This window comes from Glossina fuscipes, unplaced genomic scaffold, assembly GCF_014805625.2.
Source record: "Glossina fuscipes isolate IAEA_lab_2018 unplaced genomic scaffold, Yale_Gfus_2 0, whole genome shotgun sequence".
NCBI classification, from domain to species: domain Eukaryota; kingdom Metazoa; phylum Arthropoda; class Insecta; order Diptera; family Glossinidae; genus Glossina; species Glossina fuscipes.
Window position 1 is genome coordinate 20,703 of NW_023998414.1, and position 19,066 is coordinate 39,768.

At 31.9% G+C, this 19,066-nt stretch overlaps 1 protein-coding gene across 4 annotated transcripts; it reads left to right on the forward strand.

Annotated features, from left to right (window-relative positions):
* The first annotated feature begins 610 nt into the window (after positions 1 to 610).
* On the forward strand, positions 611 to 18,575 carry LOC119645330 (synaptic vesicle glycoprotein 2B). Of its 4 annotated transcripts, none has more exons than XM_038045496.1 (4): positions 611 to 758; positions 14,846 to 15,048; positions 15,166 to 15,835; positions 17,112 to 18,575. In XM_038045496.1, the coding sequence occupies exons 2-4, from the start codon at positions 15,012 to 15,014 to the stop codon at positions 18,256 to 18,258; spliced, it is 1,854 nt and encodes a 617-aa protein (XP_037901424.1). In that variant the 5' UTR covers positions 611 to 758; positions 14,846 to 15,011; the 3' UTR covers positions 18,259 to 18,575. The 4 variants fall into 4 exon arrangements, with proteins under 4 accessions (XP_037901424.1, XP_037901434.1, XP_037901406.1 ...); XM_038045506.1 differs by lacking the exon at positions 611 to 758 and adding an exon at positions 5,069 to 5,153; XM_038045478.1 differs by lacking the exon at positions 611 to 758 and adding an exon at positions 12,098 to 12,272.
* The last annotated feature ends 491 nt before the right edge of the window (positions 18,576 to 19,066 follow it).

Genomic DNA, 19,066 nt, shown 5'->3' on the forward strand with positions numbered 1-19,066 from the left:
TAGGATTAATAAACAAACAATATGAGAATATATGCATAAGTACTTGTGCGTTCAACTGATCGCCTAAACATCGGATTCTGAATTGAAATTAAATTAACGAAGCTTGGGGGGCGAACAGTTTTTTTTTTTTTTTCTTCAAACTAAAACGTAGATGCAACGACGATTAAATGTTTATTTTATTTGAATTTTTTGCATATGTTTGTCGTTCCGTTCCTAATTTTTAACGTACAACTAATAAGTGCACTCGGAAACCTGCGAATTATAATTTTTTCGTAGCCAATGCCACGGTTTAAAAAATATTTCAAATACAATTTAAGAGCAACAAAAAAAAAAAAAAAATTATTAAATATTTTTATTAATTCTTTCTCTATTTCATTAATTATTAATTAATTAATTAATATTATTTAATTAATTTTAATTGAACTTTTAAAGTGTTCGCAGCCGTAAATTAAAATACATTATGAAAAGCCGATAACATCGATTATTAAATAATAACTAAATAATGGATAATTCATTTTCAAATTTTGTGAAAAATCCACTTGGTTAATAGAAACAAAAAAGAAAAAAAGCATGACCTTGAAAATTTTCTAAAAAAAAAAAAATAATAAATAAATAAGAAAAAGTGAAACAATAAATTAACGAAACAATAGAAGGCAGCGATCTGAAACGAAAGATTTGCTAACTCGCACTTAACGCAACTGATTTGTATCCAGTCGATCCTGCACGAACACATAGTCGTAATTTGTAAAATTCAAAAGGTATCCTTTGATACATTTTCCATAACTAACTAACTAACTAACCTTCATTCTCCGAGAGTTTCCTTTCATGTGTAAGTTTCATATATCATTATCTTAAATGTGAAAGAAAGGCATAAGAATATCAACGAAAAACAAGTCAGAAAGTTATATTCGGCGGAAGCCGAATCTCGCATACCCACCGCTATGTTTTTCGCACTCTACTCTTCAAGTTCTTTTATTTGATACCCATATCGATGGTATTATTAAGAAGAAAGTGATAGCGGTGCCTACTAATATTCATTTTAAAATTAACCCACTTTAAGGCCAATAATGCATCTTCATTTGAGGAGTGTACAAAACAATTTTAAACATTCGGTCTTGTTTGCCTTATAATAAATAAGCATCAAAAATGTGAAAAAAAAGAAAAACAAAATTTAATCACTTTTAACTTATTGTGTGGGCATGGCGGATATTTTCCATTTTTTGCATGTAAGGAGTAGAGTGCTTTGTAAAGTAAATGTGGCAAAGTTCAGTCTTCTAATTGTTATAATTTCCGAGGAACGAGTAAAAATCTAAAAAATGTTGTTAAATGAAATGAAGTTGCGTCCAATTTACGCTCCACCGCGCGATACCGCTACGACCGATTTGGCTCACTTTCAATACCAGCCTGCGTGCAGAAACTTTCAATGTTTCTATTAAATTTGAAATCGATATAACACACAGACACATAGACGGACGAACATGGCTAAATCAACTCCGAATTTTACGCTGATCAAGGATATATATATAATTTATAGGGTCTCTGAAGGTATTACATATATTTTGGAAAAAAAAAAAATCTCATATCATGAAATAGACTTAGCATATAACGTAAAATTTGACTTTAAATAGTTTTTTTTTTTTTTATTGAATTTAAATCGAATCTAAATCAATCTGCATTTATTTATTTGTTAATACTCTCTTGCAATATTTATATATTCTTTAAATTAATAATAAAAATCGGATGTGCAGAGTGTAAATTCTGAAACTTGGAATATCAGGCAAGGCTCAAAATGATGAGAGATATTATTTAATTAATTTGCGTATGGGTTTCAAAAAAATTCAGCCACATGGTAGATCACAATTTTCTTTTTATACCCTACATCACCTGTGGTACAAGTGCGAACGTATGTAACATGCAGAAGGCTTTACAACAGACCCACCTTTTATTATATATACCGATCCATTCTGAAATAATTTCATAATTTCAATTGATAATTTATGCCTCTCTGTTCATCTGATGTCTGTCCATGTAAATTGTGTGTCGCAATTCTTGATATAATTCGATGAAATTTAGTTTTTGGAATACACAAAACCTTATCGTCATTCTGAATTGATATGAAAAATTTAGTTCGACTGGGATAATTTTTTGAATTTCCTCCCCTCCCTTAATATAACCGCGCCTACGAAACCGGAATTTTTATATGAGAGAAAGATGTAATTTTCAATATTTCATAGTGAAAATTACATAGGTTCATAATAGTAAAATGAGAAAGAAATCACCGAAATCGAATGTGGATCACGGTGGTCTATTTTTTTTGGATACCACCACCATAGCCATGCCGAGAAGCCTAATTGTGAATGCTTTATGATGAACGTTTATTCATGATAGTAATTTGACATAAAAATTGAGTGGATCGAACTTGTAATATTTGGATCTATTTTTTGGACCTCACTCCATATGCGCACGAAGAGTAAAAGGCCTTCAGAAAAAGTTTTAGTTTTGAAAATTTTGTAACAAAGCTTGATCCATAGCAATAAAATAACCAAAAAAAAAAAAAAAAAAAATTAACAATGAGAAATCCGGCTCACATGGATTCATTTTTCATATCCGAACACGAATAATGGCTCTAAGCCCTAATATGGAGAGATTGTATAATTTCTAGCTTTATTAAATTAAGTTTGCTAAACTGTGATGACGTCATATGAGGTTTAGCGCATTCTTCAATATTCGGATGTTCATGAAAAGTACGCCTTTTTAATGATCGACCTTGTATGACTTTGTTCCGTTCTTACTTATTTTATTGCCTATCTCGCCGCCCCTCAGTGCACTAAGTACGAAAGGACACATTCATCTTTTCGGTAAACTCACTATTTAAACTGGGGAATGCTATGCGTTGCGATAACGAGACATGTTTCTCTGCCCTCTTGCTAATTATCTTCTTTTCACCAACCAGTTTCATTCTCTACAGAACTCTCTCTTGATGACGTAAAGTTAACTTGAAAAAAAAAAATGCTTATGAGAATACCTTGTTTCAGTTTATTTTGAATAAATCGAACAAGACATGGTTTACCGATCCGCATGGCATATATTTGCTATAATAAAATTTATTTGAAATGTAAGAAGCACGTGTTGGAGTTTTAAGAAAATTCAAAGAAAATAAAAAAAAAAAACAAAAAACACTAAGAACTTTTTTTTTTGCATCAATTTAAATGTTTATAACATTTAATAACGGAAAGAAGGCAAACAAGTAAGAAAATTAAATTTATTATTATTATTATTATTATTATTAATTTTGCCAGAGAAATAAATTCTAAGACTAAACTCTTAAAAGCACTAGCACCTAAGGCTATCGGCTTTTTATTAAAAACTCTACCGCACTTGAGATTCGAACCCACGACCATTGACTTACTAGTCGAGATTCCTCCCCTTCGGCTACTCAGGCGAATAAAAAAAAAGAAAAATTTAATTTAATCGGGACCGAATCTTCTATACTCATCATCGCCGTTTAGCCCCAAAGAAAGAAGTAAAAGAACAAAATTCTTATGCTCTATAATATGAAGCAGGCGCAGTTGATTTCGTCTATTTTCACAATAAAAAATTTTTTCGTAGAGGCATGTGGGCATTGTAGGCGTGTCCTTTTCAAAGTTTTTCTAAATTCTTTTGCAAATTTTTAGGCGATATCTTCATTTTCGCTAGCGGGAGAATGTTTACCACAAACACTGCAAAGTTACGCAAATAGTCAGATGGACAGACGAACAGGGCGAGATGTTTGCGTGCATGTAAGGCCAAGAATTTGGATTCCTTATAGATTTTTTTAAGGCTGGTTTCTTGGCCTTATAAAGGTATAGAAAAAAGAATTAAATTTTTATTCACTATAATGGTGGGTAGGCGTGGTCAAATTTTTTGACTTTTAAGCACACATGCTAGAGCATCGCTTATAGAGTAAGCGTTCAAATATTTTATAAATTTATTTGCTATCGTTTATGAGCTATGAGAAAAAAATCAATTTTTCCGTTCCTTTGAAAAAGAGAGGTGTTCTCAATTTACGTGGTGCTGTGAGCGCGTCTTTCAACCGATTTAGCCCATTTTCAATACTAACTTGCGTGCAAGAACTTGTAATGTTTCTGCCAAATTTGAAGTCGATAGCTGCATTTTTGCGGCCAAGAGAATGTTAACAACAAACATTACACAAACGGAGTGACGGATAGTCGGACAGACGGACATGTTTAAATTATAATTTAGAATTGCATGCTGATCATGCTTCTGGGCGTTGCAAACGTTGTGACAAAATGAATATATGCCTCATCAACCTAATAAAGCAAAACTGAGCGATGGGAGCAAACACTGAATACCGTAATTTCTCTCTGGCCAAACGAACAATTTAATTAAATTTATGCGAAATGAGTAAATCATTAACACATAATTATTAGTTGCGATCTCATTTATCTGAATGACTATAAAAGCGTACGTCACAACTTGAACATTTCTGCGTCATTTTATTACAAAAAAAAAAAAAAAAAAAACTAAGGCATGATAATATATCATTGATGATATATAGCGCATGCAAGTCGTTGAACGATCTGTTCTGCCTTCTTTTAATTTATAATCGTTATTATTTGATGTGATGAACGTAAGGTGTACGTGTGACTGAGAATTTTTTGTTTTTATCTCTTTAAACGAAATGTTATGAAAATATTTGATTCCCATACGCAGATAAGAATGATTTGAATATGATGGGACAATATGATGTGGACTTGATGTTGATGCTGATAAAAGTTCATTCCGACAGGCGCGACACGTACGCGGTAGTATAAACATTTCTTCATATATATATATATTTTTTTTTTCATGATCTGTTTTATCAGTTGTGCTCGCAGAGAAGTAAATATTTTTGGATATTTTATGATGGATACGTGGTGAAGAGAGGAAGAATGATTGACTTCGTAAAGCGAAGAGGGCAAAGCAGGTTAAATAAAAAGCGAGAAGAATATCGTGCATTCAACCAGTACCAAAGGAGCTACGGTTAGCTCAAAAACTAATTTAATAAATAATTTAAAAAAATTTTCAAAGTTTGCCTTTAACTGGGCGAAAGTGTAAAAAGAGTGATTTGCTAAACGTGTAAAACGTGTACGGAGTAAAGTGAAAAAAATCAGGTGCGTAAATATAAAAGAAGCGAAACATTTTCATTCGCTTTAGATCCGAATTTATCCTCTAGTTGTAAGTTTTGCGTGTACTGGATATATACATATATACGAATATATGTTTATAAAAATTATTTTTTAACCTACATAAATCGATATACATAATGATCAAGTCCTTCTTTCGATGTCGTTAGATAGGGCTATAGGCTATAGAGTGCATAAGATTACATTTTCATATAAGCATGAGCCAGATGATCGATGATAAAATGTTCAACACCTTGTGCCGAATTCCATTCATGGTGTTATGCTTAAAAAATTTCAACAAACTCATGCGAAATGTATAACGAATTGAAAAAGAAGAGAAAAAGAATTTTTTTTTTTTTTATAAGCGATCGCTTTTCTGAAAATTCGAAACAATTCGTAAATTTTCTCAAAGTTTCATTCTACGTTTGATTTCGCTTTGAAAGTCTTTCAATTTTCTTATATCCATTGCCAAGTCGCTACTAAATCTAGGTGGTTTCACGCAGTTCGGAACTATGACGTGAATTCAGCTTTTATTATGTCAATCGTTTCATATATGTCGATCTGTCGATCTCTCTACTTGTCTGTATCATCTATCGACGTGTAGTATATATATATAAATATATATAAAATATTTTTAATGAAATTCGACAAATCCTCAAAGAGGATTGATTCGGAATATTTTAACAACCGTTACTCATACAATACAGGATTTTGAAAACTTCATTAAATAAATAAAAAATTTCCGAGTTTTTAATATTTCTCCATCCATCATAGGGACGTGCAAAGTTTCTATCAGATTATGCTAAATTTTTAGACGTTTCAGAATAACGATTCGAGGTATAAATCGGCTGTTTCAAGTTTGCTCGGAACGAGGCTTTAACTTGCCCATCCGTTCCTACATAATTGTTCGCGGTAATCAAAGTGAAAAAAAATATCGATTTAATATATAAACTTGATCGGGACGCCGTCCCATTTGCCGAAAACTGAAATCCTTATATGGGAACAAAGGAGAAATATTTTGTAATTTATTGGCAATGATCGGCGAACATTATTGCATTAGGTAAAACAGTGTAGCCTTACCCGGTTATAACGATTTAATTGATTCATTCTACGATAAGATTTCGATTACTTTCATTATTAAATACTATCCCGTTAATATATCACAATTGAAAATTACTTGCACACTTCACATGCAAATACTCCTCCAATTAATTTGTAATTATATTAAAAATCCATTTATCCAATAGATTATCGAAAAGGTGCACTTGTTACTCGTTACGAACATAAAAAGCTAGATTTACGTTAATTGCAAGGCGCATCCCTTTCCCTAAACGTTTCGGCGCAGTGGTGTGACCTATGGATTAATATTCATTTTGCCAGACAGGTCTGCAATGCCCAGAGGAAAATTTCAAAAATCCTTTATATTATAATAAGCAGAAGAGAGTCATTACTCCAAAGAGAAGGATGAAAAGATGAACATAGATTTTTGGCCACTATGAAATTCCCATGTCCGTCCGTCCTATGCTATGTGGTAAAGACTTTCAGAACTGCGCAGAAAGTTAAGATATCGTTTTGAAATCGGAGAAAACCATTAGCGATATTGAAAAGAAGCCAAATCAATTAAAGAAAAACCTAAGAGTTAAACTACGAATATCTCTGATAAAAAAATGAGCTCGTTACTCATATCCCAAAACAGATGCAACGACAAATAGATTTTTTCCCCGTACATTCTAAGGATGATTACAACGCATCTATGTAACGATAAAAGAAATCGTCCACGTCTATCCACTATTGGTATTTAGTATCGACACTTGATTTATTTTTCATTTTCGTTTCTTAGCTAAACATCGCGAGTATAAAAAATTCACGCGGAATAGCATACACATACTTACATATATATTGCTTACTTGTTTTACTATTTCGTTGTTTTTCAATCATACATTAATTCGTTTCTTTAAATCAAATTTTTTGAATGGTTTGAAAGTCTATTGTATTTAAATGTTTTATATATATACAACAACAAAACAATAACATCAACAACTGTAACGATAGGAAAAATTATAATATATCAGAAAAAAGTAAACACACAGAAAAATCTCATTAGAAAAGTGAATGCACATATATGTATGGATGTATGTATATATGTACGTATGTATGTATGTATGTATGATATATATGTAAAGTTATTAACATTATGCAAATATGTATTTAGAGTTCAGCTCTAATGATAATAATGATCTGATCGGTAATTGCGTTTATAAGTTTGTTGAGAACCATTGAATCCATACATATGTATGTATGTATGTATGTATGTATGTATGTATGTATATTAATTTGCTTTGTGAAAATTGCTTCTGACTACAAATATTACTAACGATTATCTTTATATTCATATATATATATATATATATATATATATTCAATCGCAATTGAAGTACGGTCCACTGCATTGGGGATTGCCTGCCGACTTCATACTCGCGTTTCGTCACTAGTTCGCTATGCGGTCAGCCGTTTATAAGAAATGTGGTTCTTATTAGGCTAGCTATTACTGGGCTTATTTTGCGTGTCTCTTACCCTATAAGAGCTTGCACGACGATAAGGCAGCCGAGTAGATAAGCACCCCGACTACTAAGCCAGTGTTCGCGAGTCCAGTAGTATTTTCTTTGGTTGTACCTCAGTCGAAGAAGAATACTTTTTGGAATTACACTAAAGCGAAGTGAAGTAGGGTGTTTAATAGGCATTTCTACCGATTACAATAATTTTACGTCTTTTTATATCCATCACTGAAGTACGGAGGAGGGATATATTCGCTTTGTCTAAACGTTTGCAACGCCCAGAAGAAAGTATCAGGAACCGCACAAAGTGTATTCTTGATTAAGATCGAATTCTAAATCGATTTAAGTATGTCCGTCTCTCCGTCTATATTATGTCTGTTGTAAATATACTCCTGGCCGCAAAAATAGCCAGCTATCGCCCACAAATTTACAAAAAAGTTTGGAATTGATCTAAACTTTTCAAAAGACGCGCCTACAACGCCTCCTATATGCCGCTACGACAAAAACTTTTATTTTGAAATCAGACGATATCAATTGCGCCCGCTTCCATATTATAGAGCATGAGAATTTTGTTCTTTTACTTCTTTTGTCTTCTTTGCTTTGATCCCCAAAAAAACGGTGATGGGTATAAAAGATTCGGTTCTAACCGACTTTAATTTTTTTATTTGTTGTTTTGTTACCTTTTGGTAACGAGAAATGGAATGGGGGAAAAATTAAAGTCGCTGATCAAGGACATGGACAATTTTGTGGTATATTTCCAATTGCCATTAACATACACGCACACGCACTGTATGAGAAGAAAGTTAAACTTGTACCGAATTACATAGAAGAACGTGAGAAAACGAAAAGCATTGAGCATAACACGATTTATTATCGATAAATGAAATGTAAGTTGATTTAATTTTTTCATTATACGTATAAGTTAATTAATTAGTTAATTTATTGTTTATTTATTTATATTTAACACTTTTTGCTTGTCTTTCTATTCATACTGTATATGCTATTGTTCGATGTAAATGAAATGAAAATTAAATTTTTCGCTATGTCATTTGTTAATTAAAAAATTACTGTTATTGTTAAAGTGTAGTTAGTGTCTTTGAAAAGGAAATAAAATGCATTTTCCAATTTCTCCAATTAAGACGCATTCCCTGAAACGACTGTCCAACTGAACAAACTTTCTTACAAATGTTCTTATAAACATTAAAAAGATTAAAATTAAACAGTTGTATTTACGTGGCTACGTATTAAAATACAAACATACGCATTTACATGCATAAATGCATATGTATATATATATATGCATATGTATATATGTTTTAATATATATTCTTGATTAGCATGAAATTATGAACTGATTAAGCCAAGTCTGTTCATCTGTCCGTCTGTGTGGTGTTTGCTGTTGACGGCAATCTCTTGGGGGCACAAGTGAAGATATCGACTTCAATACGTAAAAGGAAGCTTCAATGATCCTATGACGTATATATATTCTTGATTAGCGGCAAATTCTGGATCGATTACGCCATGTCTGTCCCTCTGTCCCTCTGTGCAGTGTTTGTTTTTGGCTATTTCTTGGTGGCGAAAGTGAAGATATCGATTTCAAGATTGAAAGTTTTTTGCGCAGCGATTGGTATTGAAAATGGGCCAAATCGGTCGGAGCGGAAGCGCACAGTGTAGCGTAAACTGAAAGCAGCTTTGTTTTTGTTAACAAAAAATTTGTGGATTTTTACTCGTTATTGATAATTTCCACATTAAGTCTTTACGTCCGAAAATGGAATAAATTGGTCATGCGCACACACAAAGATACAAGTGACTAAATTTTATTTTGTTTTCACTTCATTGGAGGTTTACGCTTATTTCTAATGAAGCACACAAGACAGCAATGTTCAAAACTATTTTTGAAGATATATTATCTGTCTAAAAATGGGTTAATTCTAAAATAAATATGGTGGACGTCACGTTCTGATGGATTAATTGTTTTTTAATAATACCAGGGATATGGGTATCAAATAAAAGAACTTGGAGAGAGTAGAATGCGAAAAGCATAGTGGGGGTTGTGCGCCCCCCCCCCCCCCCCCTCCAACCCCTTCCTCCTTCTCTCCCCCCAGGAATATAACTTCTTTGCTTTTCCCATTCTTAAGTGACATGCATTAAATATATTTTTGTAATGCGGGCTTAAACGCTTTGATTTATTAAAAAGAAGAAGAAGAAAATTCATCCAAATCCATGAGGAATTTGTACTTTTTCAAAATTATCTCGCATTCGCATTTAGAAGAGCAATTAATTACTTATATCATTTGTGGTATAAGCTACAGCACCCCGCAAGAAGGTTCACCATAACATTATAAGTCCTTACATCCAATTAGTAATTGTTTAGGATGAAAACGAGGCCTTTAATAAGTAAATAAAATTTTTTATATTTGATGAATGCATAAATCTACTAAGCGAAATGATCTACGATATTTAATATTTAATGTTATTTAATTTTTTTTTTCTATTACTTAAAACTCTTCACATCTCTTAATTAGTAGAAAGGAAATATATATTTCTCCCATCAAAAAAAAAAAAAAAAAAAAAACTTTATTAGCGATTGCGTGAGAGTTTGTGAAAGACGACCAAAAAAAAAAAAATGGCATAAAATAATTAACACTTTTTATAATTGATTGAACAACATTTGCAGTAAATATGAATTAAGAGATTTTTATACAAGTTGTGTTTAGGATTTAAGAATTTTAAAAATAAATAAGGAAAAGACCATTTGAAAACAAGTAAGAACATTATAGTCGGGCAAAGCCGACCCTTAACCACACCCTAACACAATTCTACTTTTTAAATATATATTTGGGGACGGGCCCAAAAAACACTCTAATGTAGTACAAATTACAATCCTTATATAGGGCAGAAATCAAAAATAGGCGTAGACGATCCCTATTTTGTAGAGCCCGGTTTTGTATGAAATTAGTATAATATTATGGGACAATTTGCTTCACCACATTTTAAAACTTAGACGTTTCTGCTCTACAAAGGATTAATTTGCGTGAGAATCCTTGTTACGGAAGGAATTATGTTCAATTACTATTACACTACATATATAATTTTTATTATGAAGTATTGAAAAGCATTCAAAATTTCTGTCGTATGAACTTCAGTTTTCGTTATATGAGAGACGGTTTAAAAATTGCTTAAGCGAATTTAAAATGCCGGAATACTATGACTTCGTCACTTTTGCCGAGAAATTTTTGAAAATATCAATTTTTTTTCATATCCACGACTTTTCAGAAGAGAGCGTCATATGATGAGTGGTCGAAAAAATGGACCGATGCGAATCATTTTGAATAACATTCGTCCTTGAGTCAAAATATGTCACTGTACTAAATTTTATCAAAATATCTTGAAAATTACGATCTGTAGTTTGAACACATATTAACATGGACGGACAGATAGGCTTAAATCAATTCAGCTTATGATACTGAATCGATTGGTATAATAAAATATGAATCTATCTTAAGCGCTTCTGCGTGTTGCATACGATCGTACCGATTTAATATTCTCTGTACCACAAGTTGTGTTGGGTATAAAAAGGCCAATTATGTATCTACGATCGCTTAAAAACGAATTTCACATTCATATAATAATTGTTGCAAGACTCTGCAGGAAATTAAAGAGAAGCGCGTGTAAACCGTTATATAATTTTGCCATAGATGATGCATATATATATATATATATATATATATATATATTTATAAAGAGCAAAGGCACTCTCGCATAAATTCGCTCAGTCAGTCTCTCATTCTCTTTCTTCCCCGTTCAAGTGCAAATGCTTGCAAGAAAGCTTCGCCGTGTTTATATGCATGTATGTATGTATGTATGTATGTATGTATGTATATATGTATGTATATATGTATTCATATATGTATGCATGGATGTGTGTGCTTACAATGCAATGAATGCTACCATTTAGCATGTTGTTATTGTTATTGTTCTCATTTGTTGTTTTTGTAGTTCTTTCTATCACACCATTGTGTCGTTTCAATTCACATCTTCAAGGCATTTAAAGTCGCTTAGCAAGTTCCAGATAGACTTTGTAAGTTGGCGCGTGAAAATCTCTTCTGCATTAAGCTCTTGCGCATATATATATGTATATATATATGTATATATATATATATATTAGGCGGAAGTATTCTTGAAATTCGGACGTGTTGTAAAGAAACATTTGTTTGTTATTGGCTTGTTTTCCTTTTGCTTTTTTTTTTTCGTTTTTTTTTTACGCTATGACTCAAATATCAAATTAAGATTTAAAAATAATTTAAAAAAAAAAAAAAAAAAGTGGAATATAAAAAACGATCATCTGTTATTTTTTTTTTTTTTTTAATATTTTTTTTTTTATTCAAAGAGTGTTAATATCGGTAACAAGATCGGTAACAGTAAAATATGTGAATGGCTTTTGCTAATTAAACGGAATCAACCATCACTTAATAATAATACTAATAATAATAATAAATTTTTATTTTGTGAAGAAAAGCAGTAACAAGTAAAACGAAACATTATTATAAACGTAAATATAAAATGAAACCTTTTTTTTTGTTGTTTTTTTATTTTTTATCATTTAAGCTAGAATTGTAGAAAAGTAATTTAACTCGACGACTTGACAACTTAAAGAATAACCTAAATCTTCGGACTATTCGTTTACCTGATTTAAGCAAATTTTAAAGAAATTTGGCATAAGAAGGCAAAGTGTTCAAAATAAATAACATCAAAGAAGGAAAAAACGAGCTTTACTCAAACAATTGTAATTGCACTTAAGAACATTGTTGAACCGTTAGGGATTAATTACATCAAATATAAATATCCGACAATAGGAAACATTATAGATGTCATGCGATAATTTCATTATAACTAACAACGCAAAAGCATTATAAACTTACTAAGTAAGAGACACATTCGCTTTGAAAGAAGTTCCCAAAACTCATAATTTCAAGGTTATATTGCTGCGATCTAAATTTATAGTATATTAACAAATCGATCGAATCGATGCTAAATTATTGATCAACCAACTTTCATCAACCTATAGGCATTTATTCGATATATATACATATATAAAAGATTTTTTATTCAAAAACTTTTATCTAAAGGCCTTCTCGTTATATATTAATGGGGGAAGTCTTTAATGTTATGCTTATCAATGAACTTTACAAAGGTCAAAATTGAACTATTACTTGTAACCTTCGGTTCGAGTCGATGAAAATTGTTGAATTGAATGAGAAATTTCCAAAAACTTGAACACAATATATATGTATGCATTATGATCATATTGAAAATTCTCCGCGATATGAATCGTATTGATGCCTGTATATCGGGCAAGGCTCACCCGATTGTTATTGAATTGAATGAGCAAAAAAAAAAAAAACACAAAAAAATCGTACGCGCATTGCATTGTTACCTTTTTTATTGTTGCGTATGTCGTACTTCATTTAACCAAAAACAACAAAAAAAAAAAAAAAAATATCGAACTTTATCTAATTTTGTTTTTTATTTTTTTTTCCCCTCCATAGGAAAACGTGACAATATTTGTACATTTATATGAATAAATATATATATATATATATATATGTGTATATATATAACGTTTTTATACATCAACAGCCCATCACAACGAAAAATTAGAGGAACAATAACAGAAAAATATATTCTAAACACACGAAAAAATGATTCGGTACAAGTGGAAGTTTTTATTTTTTTTATTTTTTATTTTATGTTTTTTTTTTTTTTTTTTTTTTTTGTACTTAACCAACTATTGAGCTAGATTTCTCTATATCACTAATAATGATGATAATAACAATAATAATAAGAATAGAAAACGTTTTAATTTAATTTAAGCATTATTAACTAAACTACGCACAAGTGTTCTCCAGATAATTAATGTTCTTACAAAGTTTCTCTATGCACGATGGGAAAGAACGGATATTAAAATTTAAAAAAAAAATACAACAATAACAATAATAATAATAATAATAATAACAAAATATATTATACGATCTTTCTCATCTTGGCGAAGGTGAACAGGAACTAATGCAATGAAAGCAAATCTTGTTTATAATATTAAGTGTCTGCTACTGACTAAGCAAGCAAACCAAAAAAAAAGATATTTTATATAAAGACTAGAATTCCTTTACAGAAAACATGCTTCTTCGATCGCCTAGTAGTTAGTTAATGGACATCGAGTGTTGTCAATCATCTATCTGAGGCTAAAAAATAAAAATTCCAGACTTTAGTTCCAAATCTGTAATTGTCGCCTGACGACACATCATGACCATTCTTCTTCTCCCAATAACTCGGAAAATTTGCTTCCTTCTTTTTTTTTTTGGGTTTTTCATATTTGACCAGCCATCCCGGGGAATGTCATCTACAAGTATAGGTACGACCACAATCGAGAAAGGAGAAGCAATCTTTTGTTTCTGTTCCATTTGAAAGTGAAAAGAGCGCGAAAGACTGCCATAGATTGATTGAAGCTAAGTGAGAGAGAGAGAGAGAGAGAGAAGTGGTAAAACTCGAAAAGTCAAGCGATCCCCGTGAACGGAGTAAGTGATAGAGAAATATGTTTTATTGTTGAACACATACATACATTCGCCGATATTCAAGAATATGTTCAAGGTTATTTGCATATAAGCATTTAAGATCTTTGCTGTGCGAATTCAAGAGAAACCCGGCAAAACTTGACAATCACCGCCCCATACATACTATACGTACTCTGATATTGAGGTGTTGTAAATCGCCCTAACCAATGAATGAGTTTATCAAACTTTTATTATTAAAATCATTGATAAATCATCCGATTGATATCCTATCCTAGTCAGGCTTTATAGAAACTATTAAACCCTGTACGGAAGCTGCGGTCAAAATAGTTGTTACATTTTTAGGTTTCAAGGCAAATTTTTCAAAAGAATTGAAATGATTAGGACTAGCACCAAATTGAAAGGTGACAAAGTTGAAAATTATTTGCGTTTAAGTGTAACCTTCATAAGGTGCGTTACATGCTCGATTATTTGCTTTATTTATTATTATTAATTTTGAATTTTGAATTCACTATCTAATCCATCCAGTTCATCTCCAATTCACTTCTATTTGCAGATTTTTGGAAAATAAATCAACTTTCATTGCTAGTCATCATTAATAAGGATAGCAGATAATATCCCAGCAATTAAGGCAAACGCTTACTTTTCACGCATTTCAATTAATTGAGCTAATTTTGTCAAGCAAAAGGGCACGAAATTTATCGGAAATTCGAATTCATAGAATGGTAGAAGGTAACTCGGAGAAGGCCGGCAATAACTGTAAGTATGATAATGGGGAGGAAAACTTTATTTACAAATAAGCAATTTATCTATACATATATATATATATATATGTGTGTGTGTGTGTGTGCGTATTTATTATGCGACTCTTTACAGTCCATAATGTAGAAAGTGGATTACAATCAAACTACTCTGGCAATAGCACTGTAAACTCTTTAATAACAGCAGCAACAACAACAACAACATATACAACAACAACAACAACAACAACAACAACAGCAGCAGCACCACCAGCACCAGCAGGAACAACAATTGATAATCGTTCCATCCTACAACCCTATAGTATAGTTGTAGATTCGAAAAATCCTGGCTATCAGTTTATAAACACAAGCTATGAAACAGATAAACACGACGTAGAGAAAGCATTTAATAATGGATCGGGAGGCCGGCGATCTCTACCTGGCATCAAAGCCGGCTTTGAGCAAGCTATCGAATTATGCGGTTATGGAAAATTTCATTATGTGCTTTTGGCTATATGCGGCCTGGTTAGCACAAGCGAAGAAATGGATGTCATCTCGATGTCATTCATTCTACCCTCAGCTCAATGTGATTTAAATTTGAATACAAAAAGCAAAGGTTGGCTTAATTCTATAATATTCATTGGCATGATGGTGGGTGCATACTTTTGGGGTAGCATTGCTGATTCGGTCGGTCGCAAAAAAGTGCTCATAGTGATCTCATTCATGAACGGTTTTTGCATTGTAGCCTCGTCCTTCTCACAAACCTTTGAATGGTTTATGTTCTTTCGCTTTTTAAATGGTGCTGCGTAAGTATATTATTTTCTTTATTATAATTAATTATTATATTCTAAACCATTTGCGACATATTAGTATATATTGAGGACTTTGGACTTTGGTGTATACGTAGTCTTTATTATACCGATCGATTCAGAATTATTTTCTAAATCGATTTAAGTTTATCTGCCCGTCGCAATTATTCGGCACTTGAATGTCTTAAGGGATTTAAGCAAAACAATTTCCGCTTTCAAAGTCGCGCTAAGTTGCTCTAAAGCGCTCTTCCCTACAAATAATAATTTGTTATCTGTTTATTGTTGAGACGAACAATCGAAAGAAAGCAATTTATATGAATAATAATAAAGCGATAGATAAAACGGTAGTCGTTAATTAATTAAGCGGACTTTCTAATTATTTCATTTAAAATGCTAACGCTTTCAAAGGCCATTTCTTTACAATCCACGCAATAAATGCATTCATTATACCCGATAAAAAGTGATAGGCAAACTGGTCTCTTAACTCAATTCGAATAGTGAAATAAATCGATTCATTTATGTTTCTTATTATGATTGACGTTATATTTTATCGTTACACACACACACACAAAAACACACACACACACACACAAAAGAAAATTCAATTATAGCCGTCATATAATAATTTTCCGTTTTTTTCCTCAAGTCCGCATATTCCGTGCCCTGGTTCGTACAGAGTTGTAATAATTATTTCAATGAAAACTGTTTGGTTCGTAATTAATCTGTAGCATACCCTTGCCGTATAGTTAATATAGGCGATCTAAGGTTTAAAAAAAAAAAAATTTAGCATGAAATATCTCTCTCTCTCTCTCTCTCTCTCTCTCTCTCTCTCTCTCACACACACACACACACACACACACACATACACACCAATTTCTCAATGATAATTCTCTTTCTCCGGGCAGCTTTGTTTTTTGGCGCGAAAACACTATGAACTTACACAAGATTTTGATAGAAAACATTGGAAAACGAATCTTTAAGGAAATGTTTTCCTACGATTATTACGTATAACGCGTACGTAGATTAGTGCGTTCGATAGAGAAGCAAATTGCAAAAGTTAATTTTTCTTCTATTTGAAAAATTTGCAATTATTGCTTAAGCCTTTCCTTTCAATTAAATGCTTATGTGGCTGCATCATAAAATTTGCCAATAAATTAAAAAATATATATTTTTCAAGATCTAGTTTATAATGTATATGCATATATATGTATATATATATATTAACATATATATATTAATTTTAATAAATCGAAATATATCCTATCATTTGTAGCCTTGGCGGTAGCGGTCCCGTGATTTGGTCATATTTTGCTGAATTCCAACCGAAGGCGAAACGTGGATGTATGTTAAGCTTTATGGCTGCATTCTGGACATTTGGTAATCTTTTTGTAGCTGGTTTGGCTTGGCTAATTATACCTACCAATATTGGTTTTGTTACATCGATATTCACTTATAATTCGTGGCGTATTTTCTTAATGGTTTGCTCGACGCCTTCGTTTCTCGTTGCATTCCTGCTATTCTATTTGCCGGAATCACCAAAATTCTTATTATCTAAAGGTAAACCAGACCGAGCTATGGCGATTTTTCGTGGCATCTTTGTGACCAATAATAAAAAATCACCCGATTTGTATCCCGTCGCCGAATTAGATTTCGATGAAAAACTTATGCAAGAATTAAAAGAGAAAAGGGAATCCCTTAAAGGGAAATATACGAAAATGTTATCAAATATGGCCGAGCATAGCAAAGAATTGTTTCGAAGACCAATTCTTAAATTTACTATCGTTTCAATAACGATTAATTTCACTTTTCATATTGGATATTATGGTTTAATGATGTGGTTCCCCGAACTGTTTAGTCGTTTTGAAGAATACAGTAACACTTTTCCTAATCAAACAGCTGGAGTTTGTATTGTTACCGACTATATCGTCGGAAAAGGTAATCAGGATAATGCCATCTGTTCGGCGCATATACCATCAGCAGTTTTTATGGAATCGTTGATATCATTGGCCTCTGCTTTGCCCGCGAATTTAATTGCCATCCTGGGTATGGATTGGCTCGGGCGGAAATTCTTTTTAATATTCGGAACAATGACGGCTGGTGTTTGTTCCGCTGCAATGTATTTTGTTTATAATTCCACGCAAAATTTGATAGCGACCGCTGTGTTCAGTGGAGCCATTTCTACTGCTAATGCCGCCCTGGATTGTCTTATTACAGAAGTATTTCCAACACATTTACGAGCCACAGGTGTGGCCGTATCTATGGTCGCCGCCCGTATGGGCGGTATCATTGGTAATATTGTGATAGCTACACTGTTGGATCAGTATTGTCCCGCTCCTACAATTATCGTAGCTGTTTTGCTAATAGGAGGCGGCCTTATGAGCCTGTTTTTGCCCAATACGACACGCAAAGAATTGAACTAAGCAGCAGCAGCAGCAGCAGCAGTACGGCCAGTCAGCAGTAAAGTCATTATCATTGCTTTGATTTCTTTCTTGATTATTCTACCGACCTACGCACAACTAACTAGATTAACACGATACATATATATAATATTGTAAATAGATATATATGTATTTTAGATTTTATAATTTGAAATTACGCTCAATTAACGTTACTCAAATCAATTAATTAATGTCGAGTAATAGCCGAAGAGAGTGCAATTGAAATGTCGGTCTATTTTTACTCTCTTCTATGCATTTTTCTTCTTTTTTCTTTTTCGTTTTCGTTTTCGTTTTTTTTTTTTTTTTTGGTTTTTTTGTTTCATTTAATTTAAATTTTTTTTTTAAAAATTAAAAAAAAAAAAAAAAAAACATTATTTTTATGTTTAAGCTTTTTATTTAATGAAGAAAACTATTGAATAAAAATGCATCAAATAATCAAAAATTGAATTTTTAAATTTAAAATTTAGAAAAAGCAAAAAATGTATTAAAATAAATTAAATAAAAAACTAATAAAGAAAAAATTTTTTAATTCGTAGCGTATTTTATTATGCTCGCCATTCCTGTTATCTTTTTTTTTTTTTTTTTTTTTGCCTTAACTCAATTGAAGTTGTTCTTGCTAACGATATCGCCTTAGGTTTGAATTTATCAAAAAAATGCAAAAATTTAGATTCAAAGCACTATAGTAATTTATTGCCATAGATCGAAGCGAACTCAGAAGAAGAAAAGTGCCGCCGAAATATTTCCATAAATAACTTATCAGTCTTTTATCATGGATAAGCAGTTAATGAAG

Coding starts and splice junctions, on each gene's coding strand:
- LOC119645330 (XM_038045496.1), top strand. CDS start 15,012: ATGGTAGAAGGTAACTCGGAGAAGGCCGGCAATAACT. Junction 15,049..15,165: donor GGAGAAGGCCGGCAATAACT/GTAAGTATGATA, acceptor GACTCTTTACAG/TCCATAATGTAGAAAGTGGA. Junction 15,836..17,111: donor CGCTTTTTAAATGGTGCTGC/GTAAGTATATTA, acceptor TATCATTTGTAG/CCTTGGCGGTAGCGGTCCCG.